Source organism: Salvelinus namaycush, chromosome 12 (genome assembly GCF_016432855.1).
Source record: "Salvelinus namaycush isolate Seneca chromosome 12, SaNama_1.0, whole genome shotgun sequence".
NCBI lineage: Eukaryota > Metazoa > Chordata > Actinopteri > Salmoniformes > Salmonidae > Salvelinus > Salvelinus namaycush.
The window spans coordinates 49418444-49435150 of record NC_052318.1 but is presented as its reverse complement, the minus strand read 5'-3'; the positions used below and the strand labels follow the sequence as shown (position 1 = coordinate 49435150).

At 43.0% G+C, this 16707-nt stretch overlaps 1 protein-coding gene across 2 annotated transcripts in view; it reads left to right on the top strand.

Moving 5' to 3' along the window:
• The first annotated feature begins 3458 nt into the window (after nt 1–3458).
• Nucleotides 3459–16707, top strand: part of LOC120056676 (LHFPL tetraspan subfamily member 6 protein) — a 55544-nt gene continuing 42295 nt past the window's right edge. For both annotated transcript variants that reach the window (XM_039004884.1, XM_039004883.1), the window contains exons 1-2: nt 3459–3699; nt 4358–4860. In XM_039004884.1, coding sequence (XP_038860812.1) covers nt 4476–4860 — 385 coding nt within the window. In that variant the 5' untranslated portion in view covers nt 3459–3699; nt 4358–4475. The remainder of the gene's footprint in view (nt 3700–4357; nt 4861–16707) is intronic.

Here is a 16707-nt window from a genome sequence, read left to right as displayed (position 1 = left end):
TTCCCCTAACCCTAACTTTAACCCTTTTAGCTAACCCTAACCCTAACCTTAACCCTTTTCGCTAACATTTCTCCTAACCTTAACCTTTTAACCTAACTCCTAAACTTAACCCTAACCCCTAGTCTAGCTAACGTTAGCCACCTAGCTAGAATATCATATCATGCGTTTTGCAAATTAGTAACATATTGTGCATCTTGCAGATTTGTAACATATAATACGAATTGTAATTTTTAACATATCATATAAAATGGGTGATGGACATCCACAAATTAATACATACCATACAAAACGTAACATATCATACTAAATGAAGTTTCTCAGATTTACATACAGAATAATAAGAAATGCTCTGGGACTAGGTTGCGATCAACCAACCTCCTTTCATATTTGCCTTAAGTATCAAATCAAATTTTATTTGTCACATACACATGGTTAGCAGATGTTAATGCGAGTGTAGCGAAATGCTTGTGCTTCTAGTTCCGACAATGCAGTAATAACCAACAAGTAATCTAACCTAACAATTCTACAACTACTACCTTATACACACAAGTGTAAAGGGATAAAGAATATGTACATAAAGATATATGAATGAGTGATGGTACAGAGAGTACAGTATATACATATGAGATGAGTAATGTAGGGTATATAAACATAAAGTGGCATAGTTTAAAGTGGCTAGTGATACATGTATTACATAAAGATGGCAAGATGCAGTAGATGATATAGAGTACAGTATATACATATACATATGAGATGAGTAATGTAGGGTATGTAAACATTATATTAAGTGGCATTGTTTAAAGTGGCTAGTGATACATTTTTACATAAATTTCCATCAATTCCCATTATTAAAGTGGCTGGAGTTGAGTCAGTATGTTGGCAGCAGCCACTAAATGTTAGTGGTGGCTGTTTAACAGTCTGATGGCCTTGAGATAGAAGCTGTTTTTCAGTCTCTCGGTCCCTGCTTTGATGCACCTGTACTGACCTCGCCTTCTGGATGATAGCGGGGTGAACAGGCAGTGGCTCGGGTGGTTGTTGTCCTTGATGATCTTTATGGCCTTCCTGTGACATCGGGTGGTGTAGGTGTCCTGGAGGGCATGTAGTGTGCCCCCGGTGATGCGTTGTGCAGACCTCACTACCCTCTGGAGAGCCTTACGGTTGTGGGTGGAGCAGTTGCCGTACCAGGCGGTGATACAGCCCGACAGGATGCTCTCGATTGTGCATCTGTAGAAGTTTGTGCTTTTGGTGACAAGCCAAATTTCTTCAGCCTCCTGAGGTTGAAGAGGCACTGCTGCGCCTTCTTCACAACGCTGTTTGTGTGGGTGGACCAATTCAGTTTGTCCGTGATGTGTACGCCGAGGAACTTAACTTACTACCCTCTCCACTACTGTCCCGTCGATGTGGATAGGGGGGTGCTCCCTCTGCTGTTTCCTGAAGTCCACAATCATCTCTTTTGTTTTGTTGACGTTGAGTGTGAGGTTATTTTCCTGACACCACACTCCGAGGGCCCTCACCTCCTCCCTGTAGGCCGTCTCGTCGTTGTTGGTAATCAAGCCTACCATTGTAGTGTCGTCCGCAAACTTGATGATTGAGTTGGAGGCGTGCATGGCCACACAGTCGTGGGTGAACAGGGAGTACAGGAGAGGGCTCAGAACGCACCCTTGTGGGGCCCCAGTGTTGAGGATCAGCGGGGTGGAGATGTTGTTACCTACCCTCACCACCTGGGGGCGGCCCGTCAGGAAGTCCAGTACCCAGTTGCACAGGGCGGGGTCGAGACCCAGGGTCTCGAGCTTGATGACGAGTTTGGAGGGTACTATGGTGTTAAATGCTGAGCTGTAGTCGATGAACAGCATTCTCACATAGGTATTCCTCTTGTCCAGATGGGTTAGGGCAGTGTGCAGTGTGATTGCGTCGTCTGTGGACCTATTGGGTCGGTAAGCAAATTGAAGTGGGTCTAGGGTGTCAGGTAGGGTGTCTGACGAATCAGCGTATTCGGCAATGTTGTTGTTGGACGCAATGCGGAACATATCCCAATCCACGTGATCGAAGCAGTCTTGAAGCGTGGAATCAGATTGGTCGGACCAGCGTTGAACAGACCTGAGCGCGGGAGCTTCTTGTTTTAGTTTATGTTTGTAGGCTGGAAGCAACAAAATGGAGTCGTGGTCAGCTTTTCCGAAAGGAGGGCGGGGGAGGGCCTTATATGCATCGCGGAAGTTAGAATAACAACGATCCAGGGTTTTACCAGCCCTGGTAGCACAATCGATATGCTGATAGAATTTAGGGAGTTTTGTTTTCAGATTAGCCTTGTTAAAATCCCCAGCTACAATGAATGCAGCCTCAGGGTGTGTGGTTTCCAGTTTACATAGAGTCAGATAAAGTTCGTTCAGGGCCATCGATGTGTCTGCTTGGGGGGGAATATATACGGCTGTGATTATAATCGAAGAGAATTCCCTTGGTATATAATGCGGTCGACATTTGATTGTGAGGAATTCTAAGTCAGGTGAACAGAATGACTTGAGTTCCTGTATGTTGTTATGATCACACCACGTCTCGTTAATCATAAGGCATACCCCCCCCCGCCCCTCTTCTTACCAGAAAGACGTTTGTTTCTGTCGGCGCGATGCGTGAAGAAACCAGCTGGCTGCACCGACTCCGTTAGCGTCTCTCGAGTGAGCCATGTTTCCGTGAAGCAAAGAATGTTACAGTCTCTGATGTCTCTCTGGAATGCTACCCTTGCTCGGATTTCATCAACCTTGTTGTCAAGAGACTTGACATTGGTGAGTAGTATGCTAGGGAGTGGAGCGCGGTGTGCCCTTCTCCGGAGCCTGACCAGAAGACCGTTTCGTTTGCCCCTTTTACGGCGTCGTTGTTTAGGGTCGCCGGCTGGGATCCGATCCATTGTACTGGGTGGAAGGCAAAACACAGGATCCGCTTCGGGAGAGTCATATTCCTGGTCGTAATGATAGTGAGTTGACGTTGCTCTTACAGTCGGGAGGAACTACTGAATATATGTAATGAAACCTAAGATTACCTGGGGTACCAATGTAAGAAATAACACATAAAAAAACAAATACTGCATAGTTTCCTAGGAACGCGAAGCGAGCCGGCCATCTCTGTCGGCGCCGGAAGTAGAAGTAACCGTCTTATGTAACCATACCAAATGTAACATATTATATACATTTGATTGTCCCGGATTTACTGTGTTACGTCTAGTCTGAGACCAAGCTGTTCGTTTTTGCCTTAAATAACCTTTTGTCTCATGTAACCATACCAAATGTAACGTGCAGTATACTAAATTGATTGTTCCGGATTTAAATGTACTATGTTACGTCTAGTCTATGAGACCAAGCTGCAACCGCAGTCGGCAAACAGGAACCAACCCACATTCTGCTGCTCACAGAATAATTGTGTTCAAGCCGACGTCGTCGTCACTCACTTCGAAGCCAAGGAATGTTTCTCTGGTCGCTGCATTGGGACAGAGGTGTTTTCAGTTTCCCGTTAACTCCAGAACGCGGACTGCTTTGCCTACAGTAACTGAGCGAGTTTGACATATTGGATTAATTTTTTTTCGATAAACGAGAGCTGTACCGACGGCGGGCACTTTATTGAACTCGTGTTGCTCTGCTCTTTATCAATTAGATTGAACTTTGAAATCCACCTCTCACCTACACGTTTGGGATCACGTTGAGGAATTGAAACGTAAGATCTTTGAAAACTTTCCCTTGCATTACAAGAATAGAATAGAATGCTCGACACAATGTCTGTTTGCTTCGAAATTAAGCGCCTATGGTGCTGAGATGAAAGGAAATAGGGAATATCTATGAACACACGGACATCTATGCCTGAGAGGTATTTTTTTTAAAAATATTTAGCAACTTTTGATATGGAAACAAACACTGCAGACTTCTAAAAATAGCCTTGATTGCCTTGGGTTATTATTAGTAGGCTAAGGCTTAGCACGTCTGAATTTTAAAGCTCATATGCAGCTATTATAATTATTACCTATGTAAATAATTTCATGCATGTATTGTTAAAATGAGTCACCCGTTGCAATTAAGGGCACATGAACAAAGTCAAGAGTTGCCACTTGCATTATTTAATAGCACTGTTAAGTCTTAGCCCAAATTGTAAAGATGTTTTGCAATTGTGAGGTCCATAGTTTATGATCCCTTAATCTGTTGTTATTCCCCATGGGGTACTAACCTTCATGTATCCAGTGACAGTATAGTTGTTTTTCCTGTCTGTACCTCAAATCCAACTCTCTCTTTCTCTTTCTCTCTCTCTCTCTCTCTTTCTCTTTCTCTCTCTCTCTCTCTCTTTCTCTCTCTCTCTCTCTCTTTCTCTTTCTCTCTCTCAGCCTGGACATTATTCACCAACAACAGAGCTGCTGATAAAAAGCAAGCAACTTCTGTGGGATAAAAAAACAAACATTTTTTGGGGTCATCGTTGTTGCTGGTCACAGGAGATACTGAGACATGGGTTCTAGCCTGACATGTGCGGGCGTGGTGTGGGCTCTGCTCTCCTTCCTGTGTGCGGCGGCCTCGTGTGTGGGTTTCTTTATGCCATACTGGCTCCTAGGGTCCCAGATGGGTAAACCGGTCTCCTTCGGGACCTTCCGGCGGTGCTCGTACCCGGTGCGTGATGAGGTTCACCAGGCCACGGTGATGCTGGAGCAGTGTGGGCGTTACGCCTCGTTTCAGGGCATCCCCAGTCTGGAGTGGAGGATCTGTACGGTGGTGACAGGGGTGGGCTGTGGCCTGCTGCTCCTGGTGTCCCTCACGGCCCTGATGGGCTGCTGTGTGTCTGACCTCATCTCCAGGACCATTGGACGTGTGGCCGGGGGCATCCAATTTGTAGGGGGTAAGTTAAAATCATTATGCGCTGTTGTTTTTTAAGTGATTTGAAGATTGGATGGGTGGAAGGAAGGATGGATGGGTGGATACAATAATGAGTAGACTGACTCCTCCACCAATGGGTGTAGAATGTTATCGTTGAATGATTTAATAGAATGGAGCTGGGCTGAACAATGACTCCACAACGTTCATTTTTGGTTTCACCGTTTGTCTTATTTTTCGGACCTTGGGGGTCTGAGGGGAGAGAGAAATGAGGTGGTGATGGTGGGGGCTTCCTGATCCAGATGTAACACACTCAACATGTGGTGTGTGTCCTCTAAGAAAAATGCCTCTTATAGAGGAAAGGCCTCAGTAGTAAATCAGAGCATACTGCTTCTCTTCCCCCTCATGCACTCATCCCCCTCTCCTCCATCTGTATAAAGACTTTGACCGCTTTATTCATTCAGCCAGTGTGGGGGACTGGGGTTGATTAAGTGTGACCTCTTCTTGCTTGCATATCAGGGCCTCGGAGTCCTCGCTGTCTCTCTCAAATTCTGTATGCTTTAATGGCATGAATGACGAGGTCAATGTTGCCAAAGCGATACACATAAAAAGTATGAAAACAACAGGGACAACAATGAGAATATTAGCTATAATACTAAATATACAGGCATCTGCCAAAATAATGGAAACCCCTACATGAAGTGTCTTAATAGGGTGTTGGGCCACCACAAGCCAGAACAGCAATGTGCCTTCGCATAGATTTTACAAGTGTCTGGAACTCCATTGGAGGTATTGCTAGCAATTTATGTTATTCTGTAATAACACAGACCACAAGGCAAATCAGGGGGAGGAAAATAGGTTTATTCAAAAAGGACAAATCATGCTTGGAAGTAGATGGTCCTGCTCCTCTGTCCTCAGTGATGCTCTTAGTGATTCTCTCCAGTGGCTCTCTCCAGTGATTCTCTCCCCAGAACAAAGGGACAGCATGTAGTGTTATAACCCAGCCCTAGCCTGTGGTTGACCAATTAGAATTCCTTGCAATAAAACTAGCCAATGGCCAAGTAACAAGTATCCTATTTCAGAAGACATATTCCTCCCATGTCTCTGACCCATTGCTCATTAATCCCCTATTACAGAAAAAAAAAAACTTTCCATTGATCGTTATTACTCTTTTGACTTCTCGGCCTTTTGACCTCTCTTCCTTTTGACCTCTCGTCCTCTGTCTCTGCGTTGTGTATTTATCTTCAACATATTCTTACAGTATGTTACACCATTCTTCCACCAGAAATTCCATCATTTGGCGTTTTTTTTATGGTGGTGGAAAACGCTGCCCAGAATCTCCCGTAAGTGTTCAATTGGGTTGAGACAGAGAGGAAGAGGCCAAGTGAGAGGTTTTACTCCACCCTAAATTTTTCCACAAAAATAAGCCCATGAAGTGAGGAATTTTTGTATGGTCAATGAGAAAGTGTTGAATTTGGTCAACAACAAAAATGTAATTGCCAATTTGCTACGTAAAGCTTATTTGATCTAATAGACATTTTGTAATGGTTAAAGCACTGATATATTACTGGACGCACGTGGTGTTTCGGGCGACGTTAAATACAACTTATCTGGGAGTTATGCCTTCTGTCATAGAGAGAGAGGAATCAACCATATAACCAGTGGTGATTTTAGCATGTAAATCTTGGTGGGGCAAAAAAATAATTGTGGGATGCATGCCAGCAAAGCCACTACACAACACATTAATTGCACTATAATGGTGACAAACGGTGCCCATAAACTGTTAGGGCCTACATAAAGCTGTCCCAACAGCAGTCCCAATGGAAAACCAGGTGTTTTAATTGGTGTATGCTTACTTAGATTTTTACCTTACCTTTACCTTTTACCTCAAGATAGTCATGTAAACACTTTACTCTGCTTATTGCCGTACTCGGCTTACTGGCACAATCAATTTAATATTGAATTATTAGTGTGCATGTAAACATACTGTATCTCTCAGGAGGCCAGTGGCCATTTCATGCACGATAAATATCTCCCGACATTTTGCTCTCTGAGATGACACAGCGTCCGCCTCATTATTTATTAATGAAAGAGGGAGACTGTTTATCCTCCTAAATTCTCCTCTATGGTCTGTTATAAATTCTGTTCTATAGTCCATGCAGTGGTTCTTACACGCTTAGAAATACACTTCCATTAGGTAATGGCTACAATGCCAGCAGGGGGGATTTTTAGAGATCCTCACTTATGATATAATACAATACAATTTCCATGAAAATTGAGATAAAGTATTGCAATTTTCATGGAAATTCACTTGTTAAAGTAACTAACGAGTTGCTGTTTATTCGGTTCATATCAACAAAGTACTGAGTAATGGGTCTTAATACTTATGTAAATTGTAATTTTTCAGTTTAATTTTCAATAAACGTGCAAACATTTCTTAATCTGTTTTGGGGGGGGGGGGGGGGGTTGTGTGGAAATAAACAATTGAATCAATTTTAGAATAAGGCTGTAACGTAACAACATTTGGAAAAAGTCGAGGGGTATGAATACTTTCCGAATGCACTGTATATGAGTACATTCCAGAGTATGTGAGCGGAGTGGAGCGATCCCATTATGACTGGAGCGCGGAGCGAGATTCCCAAAGGCTGGAGCATAAGGCCTTCTCGCCCACTACAATTTCGCTCCAGTAGTGCTCACTTCACGAGCTCAGGGCACGCCCGCACCAGCATGCATTTGTAGTCTACTTGTGTGCTGCTGCTATAGCCCCTTGTTTTAGCTTCTGTCGTGGCGTTCGCTAAATACTTTCATAAAGAAACTGATCAAAACACACAAAACACACAAAGGTGCAAATTCAAGGTGACTTACAAAGATGAGGACCAAGAGCAAGAGAGGTAGTGCCGTGTCCACAACTAAAGAATCATCGTGGAATCTGAAAAGACACGTATCCCGAAAGCATGATGGTGTACTTATTACTACACCCACATGCTAAAAGGAACAAGGTGGGTAAATAAGTGGGTCAGTGTAGCAAAGTATTTATAAACAAAAAAATCAGATCTCTTTAAACTTATTATCAAATATGGCCTATTATATATACACAATAGGCCATATTTGATTTTGGCCCAGTAGGCCTGGTATATTCCCACATTCAAGAAGCTCTCTGTTTTTATAGTTTTTTTTGCCGAAAAAACGTTAGGCCTACCTATAGAAAAATAAAAAACATCTCTGCCCAGCTTGTCAAGAATGGACAAAAGTGTGGAAAGGATATTCTCCGCTGCTGGCCTTCTCTCCAGGCACCATCTCATGAGCCTGAAGCCACAGACTGGCCAAACTCGTGTTTCTAAATATGAATTTATAAAAATAATTTCAAAAGCATGAAGTCCTTTTTTGTTTAATTTGTATTTCATTCTAAGTAAATCACAGCCTATATGTGAAATGTATAGACTATAATGATTTAATACAACAAAATGTTTAAATGCTGAGCGCTTTATGTCCCTACCAGCCTATTGTGTCGCACTCGCAAATGCTTCACAATGTATTTCTATGTAGGGTACAGCCTTGAAATAATTGAAATATTATAGCCTAAATAATTAATTTGTTCCTTCTTAGGTCAGGAGCCAGACAGGGGGCCTATTTAGTGTTTATATGCTGTTTAATATGAAATATTAAACAGCCTATTAATATAGCCTATTTGAATTATTCACCTTTTCATGTTTATTCGAATACTTTTCATTAACATCATGGTTTGGTTTCAATACTTCAAACCAAATGGTAGGTCCAGGTAGTTACAAAAATAGATGGGTGTTGGTTAAATTGTGATTTTAATCAATAGAGTGAATTTGGAGAGGCAGTTTCTTTTTTTTCTGTGAGCGTGGAGCGGTTTTTAGCAGAGCGGTTGGAAGGACATGGAAATCACGTTTGTCTGCACCTGGGTACAATGTCGAAGCAACAAAAGGCTATTAATTCGAACAAGGGCAGGCAAAGGTACCGGACGGCAGGCAGGGTCAGGGCATGCAGCAAGGACAAAACCGGGAAATAGACAAGGCAGGAGCAAGGGGTAAACCGCTAGTAGGTTTGAGGAACAAAACAAACTCTCACAGACAGACAGAAAACACAGGTAGAAGTACCCAGGGGATAATGGGGAATAAGGGCAACACCTGGAGGGGGTGGAGACAAGCACAAGGACAGGTGAAACAGATCAGGGCGTGACAGCAGTTGCACAAGCGCCGATCCATGAGCGATGAGAGGGAATTCCAATCTCAACTCTGCTCACATACTCCGCCTTATCTCAGCTCACTGGTCACCATAACAACACCCACCCGAAGCACGCGCTCCAGCAGGTATATCTCACTCGTCATCCCCAAAGCCAACACCTCCTTTGGCTGCCTTTCCTTCCAGTTCTCTGCTGCCAATGACTGGAACGAATTGCAAAAATCGCTGAAGTTGGAGACTCATATCTCCCTCACTAGCTTTAAGCATCAGCAATCTGAGCAGCTTACAGATCGCTGCAGCTGTACACAGCCCTTCTGTGCATAGCCCATCCAACTACCTACCTCATCCCCATATTGTTTTTTAACATTTTTTTTGCTCTTTTGCACACCAGTATTTCTACTTGCACATCTATCACTCCAGTGTTAATTTGCTAAAATGTAGTTACTTTGCTACTATGGCCTATTTATTGCCTTACCTCCTTACGCCATTTGCACACACTGTATATACATTTTTCTATTGTGTTATTAACTGTACTTTTGTTTATCCCACGTGTAACTCTGTCGTTTTTTATCGTACTGCTTTGCTTTATCTTGGCCAGGTCGCAATTGTAAATGAGAACTTGTTCTCAACTGGCCTATCTGGTTAAATAAAGGTGAAAATAAATAAATACATGTGCTATAGTTCAGTCAATATCTGATGGATTTAAAAAAAATGCAAAGAATTTGGATTATCTTCATCCGTTGTCCGACTGTTTGCGTTTATTAGAATTGTTTATTAGAACCTTTTTAACAATTTTGATGACCATTGTTAATATAAGAGGGGAGGAGATGTTATACAGTGCATTCGGAAAGTATTCAGACCCCTTGACTTTTTCCACATTTTGTTGTTACGTTATAGCCTTATTCTACAATTGATTAAATAGTATTTTTTCCCCCCTTATCGATCTACACACAATACCCCATAATGACAAAGAAAAAAGTGATTTTTAGAAATGTTTGCAAAAAAACCCTGGAAATATATGGGGAGTTTCTCCCATTCTCCCCTGCAGGTTAGATGGGAAGTTTCGCTGCACAGCTATTTTCAGGTCTTTCCAGAGATGTTTGATCGGGTTCAAGTACGGTCTCTGGCTGGGCCACTCAAGGACATTCAGAGACTTGTCCCAAAGCCACTCCTGCATCGTCTTGGCTGTGTGCTTAGGGTCGTTGTGCTGTTGGAAGGTGAACCTTCACCCCAGTCTGTCCTGAGCACTCTGGAGCCGGTTTTCATCAAGGATCTCTCTGTACTTTGCTCCATTCATCTTTCCCTCGATCCTGACTAGTATCCCAGTCCCTGCAGCTGGAAAACATCCCCACACCATTATGCTACCATCACCATGCTTCACTGTAGGATGGTGCTAGGTTTCCTTCAGACAAGAGAATCTGGTTTCTCATGGTCAGAGTCCTTCTTCATGTGCCTTTTGGCAAGCTCCAAGTGGGCTGTCGTGCCTTTTACTGAGGAGTGGTTTTTGTCTGGCAACTCTATCATAAAGGCCTGATTGGTGGAGTGCTGCAGAGATGGTTGTCCTTTGGCTGGGAAGTTTGGCTGGGCAGTTCCAAACTTCTTCCATTTTTAAGAAGTTTGGTAGCCTAGTGGTTAGAGCGTTGGGCCAGTAACCAAACGGTTGCTAGATTGAATCCCAGAGCTGACAAGGTAAAAATATGTTGTTCTGCCCCTGAAGAAAGCAGTTAATCCACTGTTCCTAGGCATTCATTGTAAATAAGAATTTGTTCTTAACTGACTTGCCTAGTTAAATGAAAAAAGAATGATGGAGGCCACTGTTCTTGTGGACCTTCAATTGCGCAGAAATGTTTTGGTACCCTTCCCCAGATCTGTGCCTCAACACAATCCTGTCTTGGAGCTCTACTGACAATCCCTTTGACCTAATGGCTTGTTTTTTTGCTCTGAGATGCACTGTCAACTGTGGAACCTTATATGGACAGGTGTGTGCCTTTCCAAATCATGTCCAATCAATTGAATTTACCACAGGTGGACTCCTCCAAGTTGTAGAAACATCTCAAGGATGATCAATGGAGACAGGATGCACCTGAGCTCAAATTCGAGTCTCATAGCAAAGAGTCTGAATATTTGTGTAAATAAGGTATTTTTGTAAAAATGTCTAAATAATGTTTTTTGTTTTGTCATTTATGGGGTATTGTGTGTAGATTGATGAGGGGAATTTTTTTTACTTAATCCATTTTTGAAGGCTGTAATGTAACAAAATATGGAAAAAGTCAAGGGGTCTGAATACTTTCCGGATGCACAGTGAAGCTAGGATGGTTGCGGCACGGTAGTGGGTTGAGCTAAAGGAGAGAGCAAGCTAATAATTCTACCCTAGGTTATGGCGATATGGCCAAAATAACATATAACAATATTTTTCACATTTTTCCCAGTATTCTGATATTTTATGTTTTTGAATAATAAAAGTTCAACATTATGAGGTGTGCATGACCCTAGGGTGGCAAGACATACAGTACCAGTCAAAAGTTTGAACACACCTACCCATTCCAGAGTTTTTCTTTAGTTTGACTATTTTTTTCTACATGTAGAATAGTAGTGAAGACATCAAAACTATGAAATAACAAATGGAATCATGTAGTAACCAAAAAAGTGTTTAACAAATGTAAAATATATTTTATGAGATTCTTCAAAGTAGCCACTCTTTGCCTTGATGACAGCTTTGCACACTCTGTTTGCTGCACGATATGGGCAAAAAAGGTTGGCCTTATTGTTTACCAAATATTGTAATTGCGATTTGACTTACGATTTTAGATCAACAATTTTGGGTGAACTGTTGGAATCAAGGAAATAGAATGATTTTTGACCTTAATCAATTCAATGTTTATTGGTCGCGTACACAGTTTTGCAGATGTTATCGCAGGTGCAGCAAAATGCTTATGTTTCTAGCTCCAACAATGCCGCAACAATGCAACATTCTATAGTTCAAATGTAATAGAGGGCACTTTGAATACAGTGTTGTTTGACATGAAACAGCCAAGAGGCTGGGAATTAGAATACTAGCTAATAGGATCTCTATAGAGGCGTTATTGTGACAGGGTAGGGACAAGTGTTGGTCAGTGTTTCCAGGGGAGTAGGACCATGTAATCTTTGGCTACATTAAATGTTTTCTCTTTCTTCATGTAGCTAACATATTCATGCTTCACCTATTCCTCTCTGATTTAGATACCATTGCACAAACAACATGCTGGCCTACACCAGCACTTGTGCGAGGCTGTATTGACTCAGTACATTTATTAGCTAGCTAGCCAACTAAATAGCAATTAACATAAGCAGCTAACACAATTTTTTTTTTAGCAACTTGATAAGAATAGACAAACTAGCTGTTTGCAGACGGTAAGATACACAAACTAATAGTATAATTATGGAATGCTTGAGGATTTATATTAGGAAGCGACGTGGAAAGCTGCATTGTTGTCATCAACATATTGTTGCATCTGCTGCAATCATGCAGACTAAAGAGGGAACGGTCGGCAAATGATCCCGTGGTCGAGCAACAACAACTGCGCTCATTGAGTGACAGGGGGCGGGGCTTGGTGAGAGAAGGAGAGAGCCGATGCAAGTAGCACAGTAAATTATAAAAACGGGAGTGGTGTATCACTTTAAACCTCTACAGGATCGGTAGGTCCCCCACGGGACGGTTGAGCTAACATAGGCTAATGCAATTAGCATGAGATTGTAAGTAGCAAGAACCTTTCCATGGACATAGACATATCTGACATTGGCAGAAAGCTTAAATTCTGGTTAATCTAACTGCACTGTCCAATTTACAGTAGCTATTACAGTGAAATAATACCATGCTATTGTTTGAGGAGAGTGCACAGTTATGAACTTGAAAATGTGTTAATAAGCCAGTTAGGCACATTTGGGCAGTCTGGATACAAAATTGAACAGAAATGCAATGGTTCATTGGATCAGTGTAAAACTTTGCACATACACTGCTGCCATCTAGTGGGTGAAATTTAAATTGCGCCTGGGCTGGAATAATACATTATGGCCTTTCTCTTTGCGTTTCAAAGATGATGGTACGAAAAAACAAAAAAACGCATTATCGTTTACCAGATCTAATGTGTTATATTATCCTACATTCATGTCACATTTCCACAAACTTCAAAGTGTTTCCTTTCAAATGGTATCAAGAATATGCATGTCCTTGCTTCAGGCCCTGAGCTACAGGCAGTTAGATTTGGGTATGTCATTTTAGGTGAAAATTGACAAAAAAGGGGCAGATCCTTAACATTGAAATAAAGTAAATACCTAAACTAGTCCGTGCAGCAATACCGATATATAGTAAAATAAGAAATACCGCCCATCCCTATTCTACCCTAGCTGTATGATGCTAGCTACCACAGGAGACAAAAGGAAGAAAAAGCGGAAAAGCAGTCACCTCTGTATCTGACAGACGTGTGTGATTGGTTCTTCGAGCTTCTGAGATTCCAGTGAATCCCACGTGAGATATCTAAACAAAATTATTGAAAGATAACCTAAAATACCATTAAAAAATTTGAAAATATTGTGATATGATATTTTGGCCATATCACCCAGCCCTAGCACAGCTCAGCACAACACACTGAGCACTACTGTGTCTAGACAGGTTAGGGCTATATGTTCTGTTTTGCATGCTTTAAATCCTAGTATGACGGATGAGGTTCAGATGGCGCCATGCATAGGTAATATTTCACTGTTTCAGACGACTTATGAGTTATCCGGAAACCAAAAGCTAAACCGAAGCTGTGAAATTGATCCTATTCGCTTGAGGCTATATCATATATTATTGTATGGTAAAGCACAAAATATGTGCTCTTGGAAGTATTTCTCTTCTTGGAAGTGAGAGAAGGAACAAAAAAATCATATTATTCTGTCTGTTTATTTTCATGCTTTTCACTGTCTGTCTGTTCGGTCGCTCTGTCTATCAGTTCTTCTATCAATCTACTGCATCATACATATCCACAGGTGCCAGGTGGTACTTGTCTGCTCATCTCCCACCCAATCCCTCTTGTTTCTCTTTCCTTCTCCCTGGTCTCTAAACTCTGGTCTTTTGAAGTATAACACTGTTCTCTCTGCAATCAATCTCCCATTCATTTCCCACAAAGGGCCCCATACCTCCAGTCTCCCTAATGTACGGCCCGGCAGTTCATCAAAAGAGGGAGAGACAGGTAGTGGAGGGGAGGAAAGAGACAGAAGGACCGAGGGAGGTAGAGAGAGAACACGAAGGAACAGCAGTAGAGTAAATCAGTGACCTGAAGACAGCATGGACCGGATTGGTTCCACAAATAGAGACTGAACGTGCTGCTGTGGAAATTATACCCTTCTCAACTGGAGACTCACTCATGTAAATATGTCAATTATCCTCCAAGAGAGGTCATCCTGTCAAAACAAGGGGAGATTTGAAGGAAAGCACATTCATTAATTGCTAAAACAACAAACAAGTTTCTTTCCCAGAAACCAGATCTGTGGCTTGTTTTGGTGAATCCAAACTGATCAGGCAAAAGCCACATATACATATGTACGTATGTATATACTACCGTTCCAGAGTTTGGGGTCACTTAGAAATGTCCTTGTTTTTGAAAGAAAAGCAAAAAAATGTAACATTAAAATAACATCAAATTGATCAGAAATACAGTGTTGTCACGACCGTCGTATGAATAATTAGACCAAGGCGCAGCGTGAGTAGAGTTCCACATTTTAATAATAGTGAAACTTCCAATAACAACAAAGATATAACGATCGTGAAATACGTAGCGAACATAGGCACTCACACAAAACAATATCCCACATCGCAGGTGGGAAAAAGGACACACTAATAAGTATGATCCCCAATTAGAGGTAACGAATATCAGCTGCCTCCAATTGGGAACCATACACACACACCAACATAGAAATATAATACCTAGAAACCCCCCTAGTCACGACCTGACCTAAAACACCATGGAGAACCCCGAGGGCTCTCTATGGTCAGGGCGTGACCGTACCCCCCCCCCCCCCCCCCCCCAAAGGTGCGGACTCTGACCGCAAAACCTGAAACTAGATGGTTAGGCTGGGCAACTAGTGTCGGTGGCGACTCCGCTCAGACCGCAGATCCGGCCATGAAGCCGGGCTGAACGCCATGCCGGACTGGGCACCGGTGCAGAGGAAGGCTCCGGCCATGGAGCGGGACTGGACGCCGTGCCTGGACTGAGCACCGGCGCAGATGAAGGCTCCGGCCATGGAGCGGGACTGGACGCTGTGCCTGGACTGGGCACCTGCGAAGAGGAAAGCTCCGGGCCATGGAGCGGGACTGGACGCCGTGCCTGGCCTGGACTTCGGCGCAGTGGAAGGCTCCGGCCATGGCACCGGCGCAGTGGAAGGCTCCGGCCATGGCACCGGCGCAGTGGAAGGCCCGGCCATGGCACCGGCGCAGTGGAAGGCTCCGGCCATGGCACCGGCGCAGTGGAAGGCTCCGGCCATGGCACCGGCGCAGTGGGAGGCTCCGGCCATGGCACCGGCGCAGTGGGAGGCTCCGGCCATGGCACCGGCGCAGTGGGAGGCTCCGGCCATGGCACCGGCGCAGTGGGAGGCTCCGGCCATGGCACCGGCGCAGTGGGAGGCTCCGGCCATGGCACCGGCGCAGTGGGAGGCTCCGGCCATGGCACCGGCGCAGTGGGAGGCTCCGGGCCATGGACCGTCGCTGGAGGCTCCGGGCCGTGGACCGGAGTCGCCTCTTCACTGTTGACGTTGAGACTTGTGTTTTGCGGGTATAATTTAATGAAGCTGCCAGTTGAGGACTTGTGAGGCGTCTGTTTCCAGACACTCTTGTACTTATCCTCTTGCTCAGTTGTGCACCGGGACCTCCCACTCCTCTTTTCTGGTTAGAGCCAGTTTGCGCTGTTCTGTGAAGGGAGTAGTACACAGCGTTGTATGAGATCTTAAGTTTCTTGGAAATGTCTCACATGGAATAGCCTTCATTTCTCAGAACAAGAATAGACTGATGAGTTTCAGAAGAAAGTCATTTGTTTTCTGACCATTTTGAGCCTGTAATCGAACCCGCATATGCTGACGCTCCAGATACTCAACTAGTCTAAAGGACAGTTTTATTTCTTCTTTAATTAGAACAACAGTTTTCAGCCGTGCTAACATAATTGCAAAAGGGTTTTCTAATGATCAATTAGCTTTTTAAAATAATAAACTTGGATTAGCTAACTCAACGTGCCATTGTAACACAGGAGTGATGGTTGCTGACAATGGGCCTCTGTACGCCTATTTAGATATTCCATAAAAAATCTGCCGTTTCTAGCTACAATAGTCATTTACAACATTAACAATGTCTACACTGTATTTCTGATCAATTTTATGTTATTTTAATGGACAAAAAATGTGTTCTTATTTCAAAAACAAGGACATTTCTAAGTGACCCCAAACTTTTGAATGGTAGTGTATATTAAAGGAGCAGTGCAGTCAAAAACGTGATATTCATGTATTTAAAAAAATATATATATTTCCATACTGAGGTCGAAATAACACTGAAATTGTGAAAATTATGATACACTAAAAAGGCAGTAAGAGCTTTTTGAAAGAAAGAAAAAAGGATGAATTTCAGCCTGTTCAGGTGGGATGGAGTTTTTGACCCACA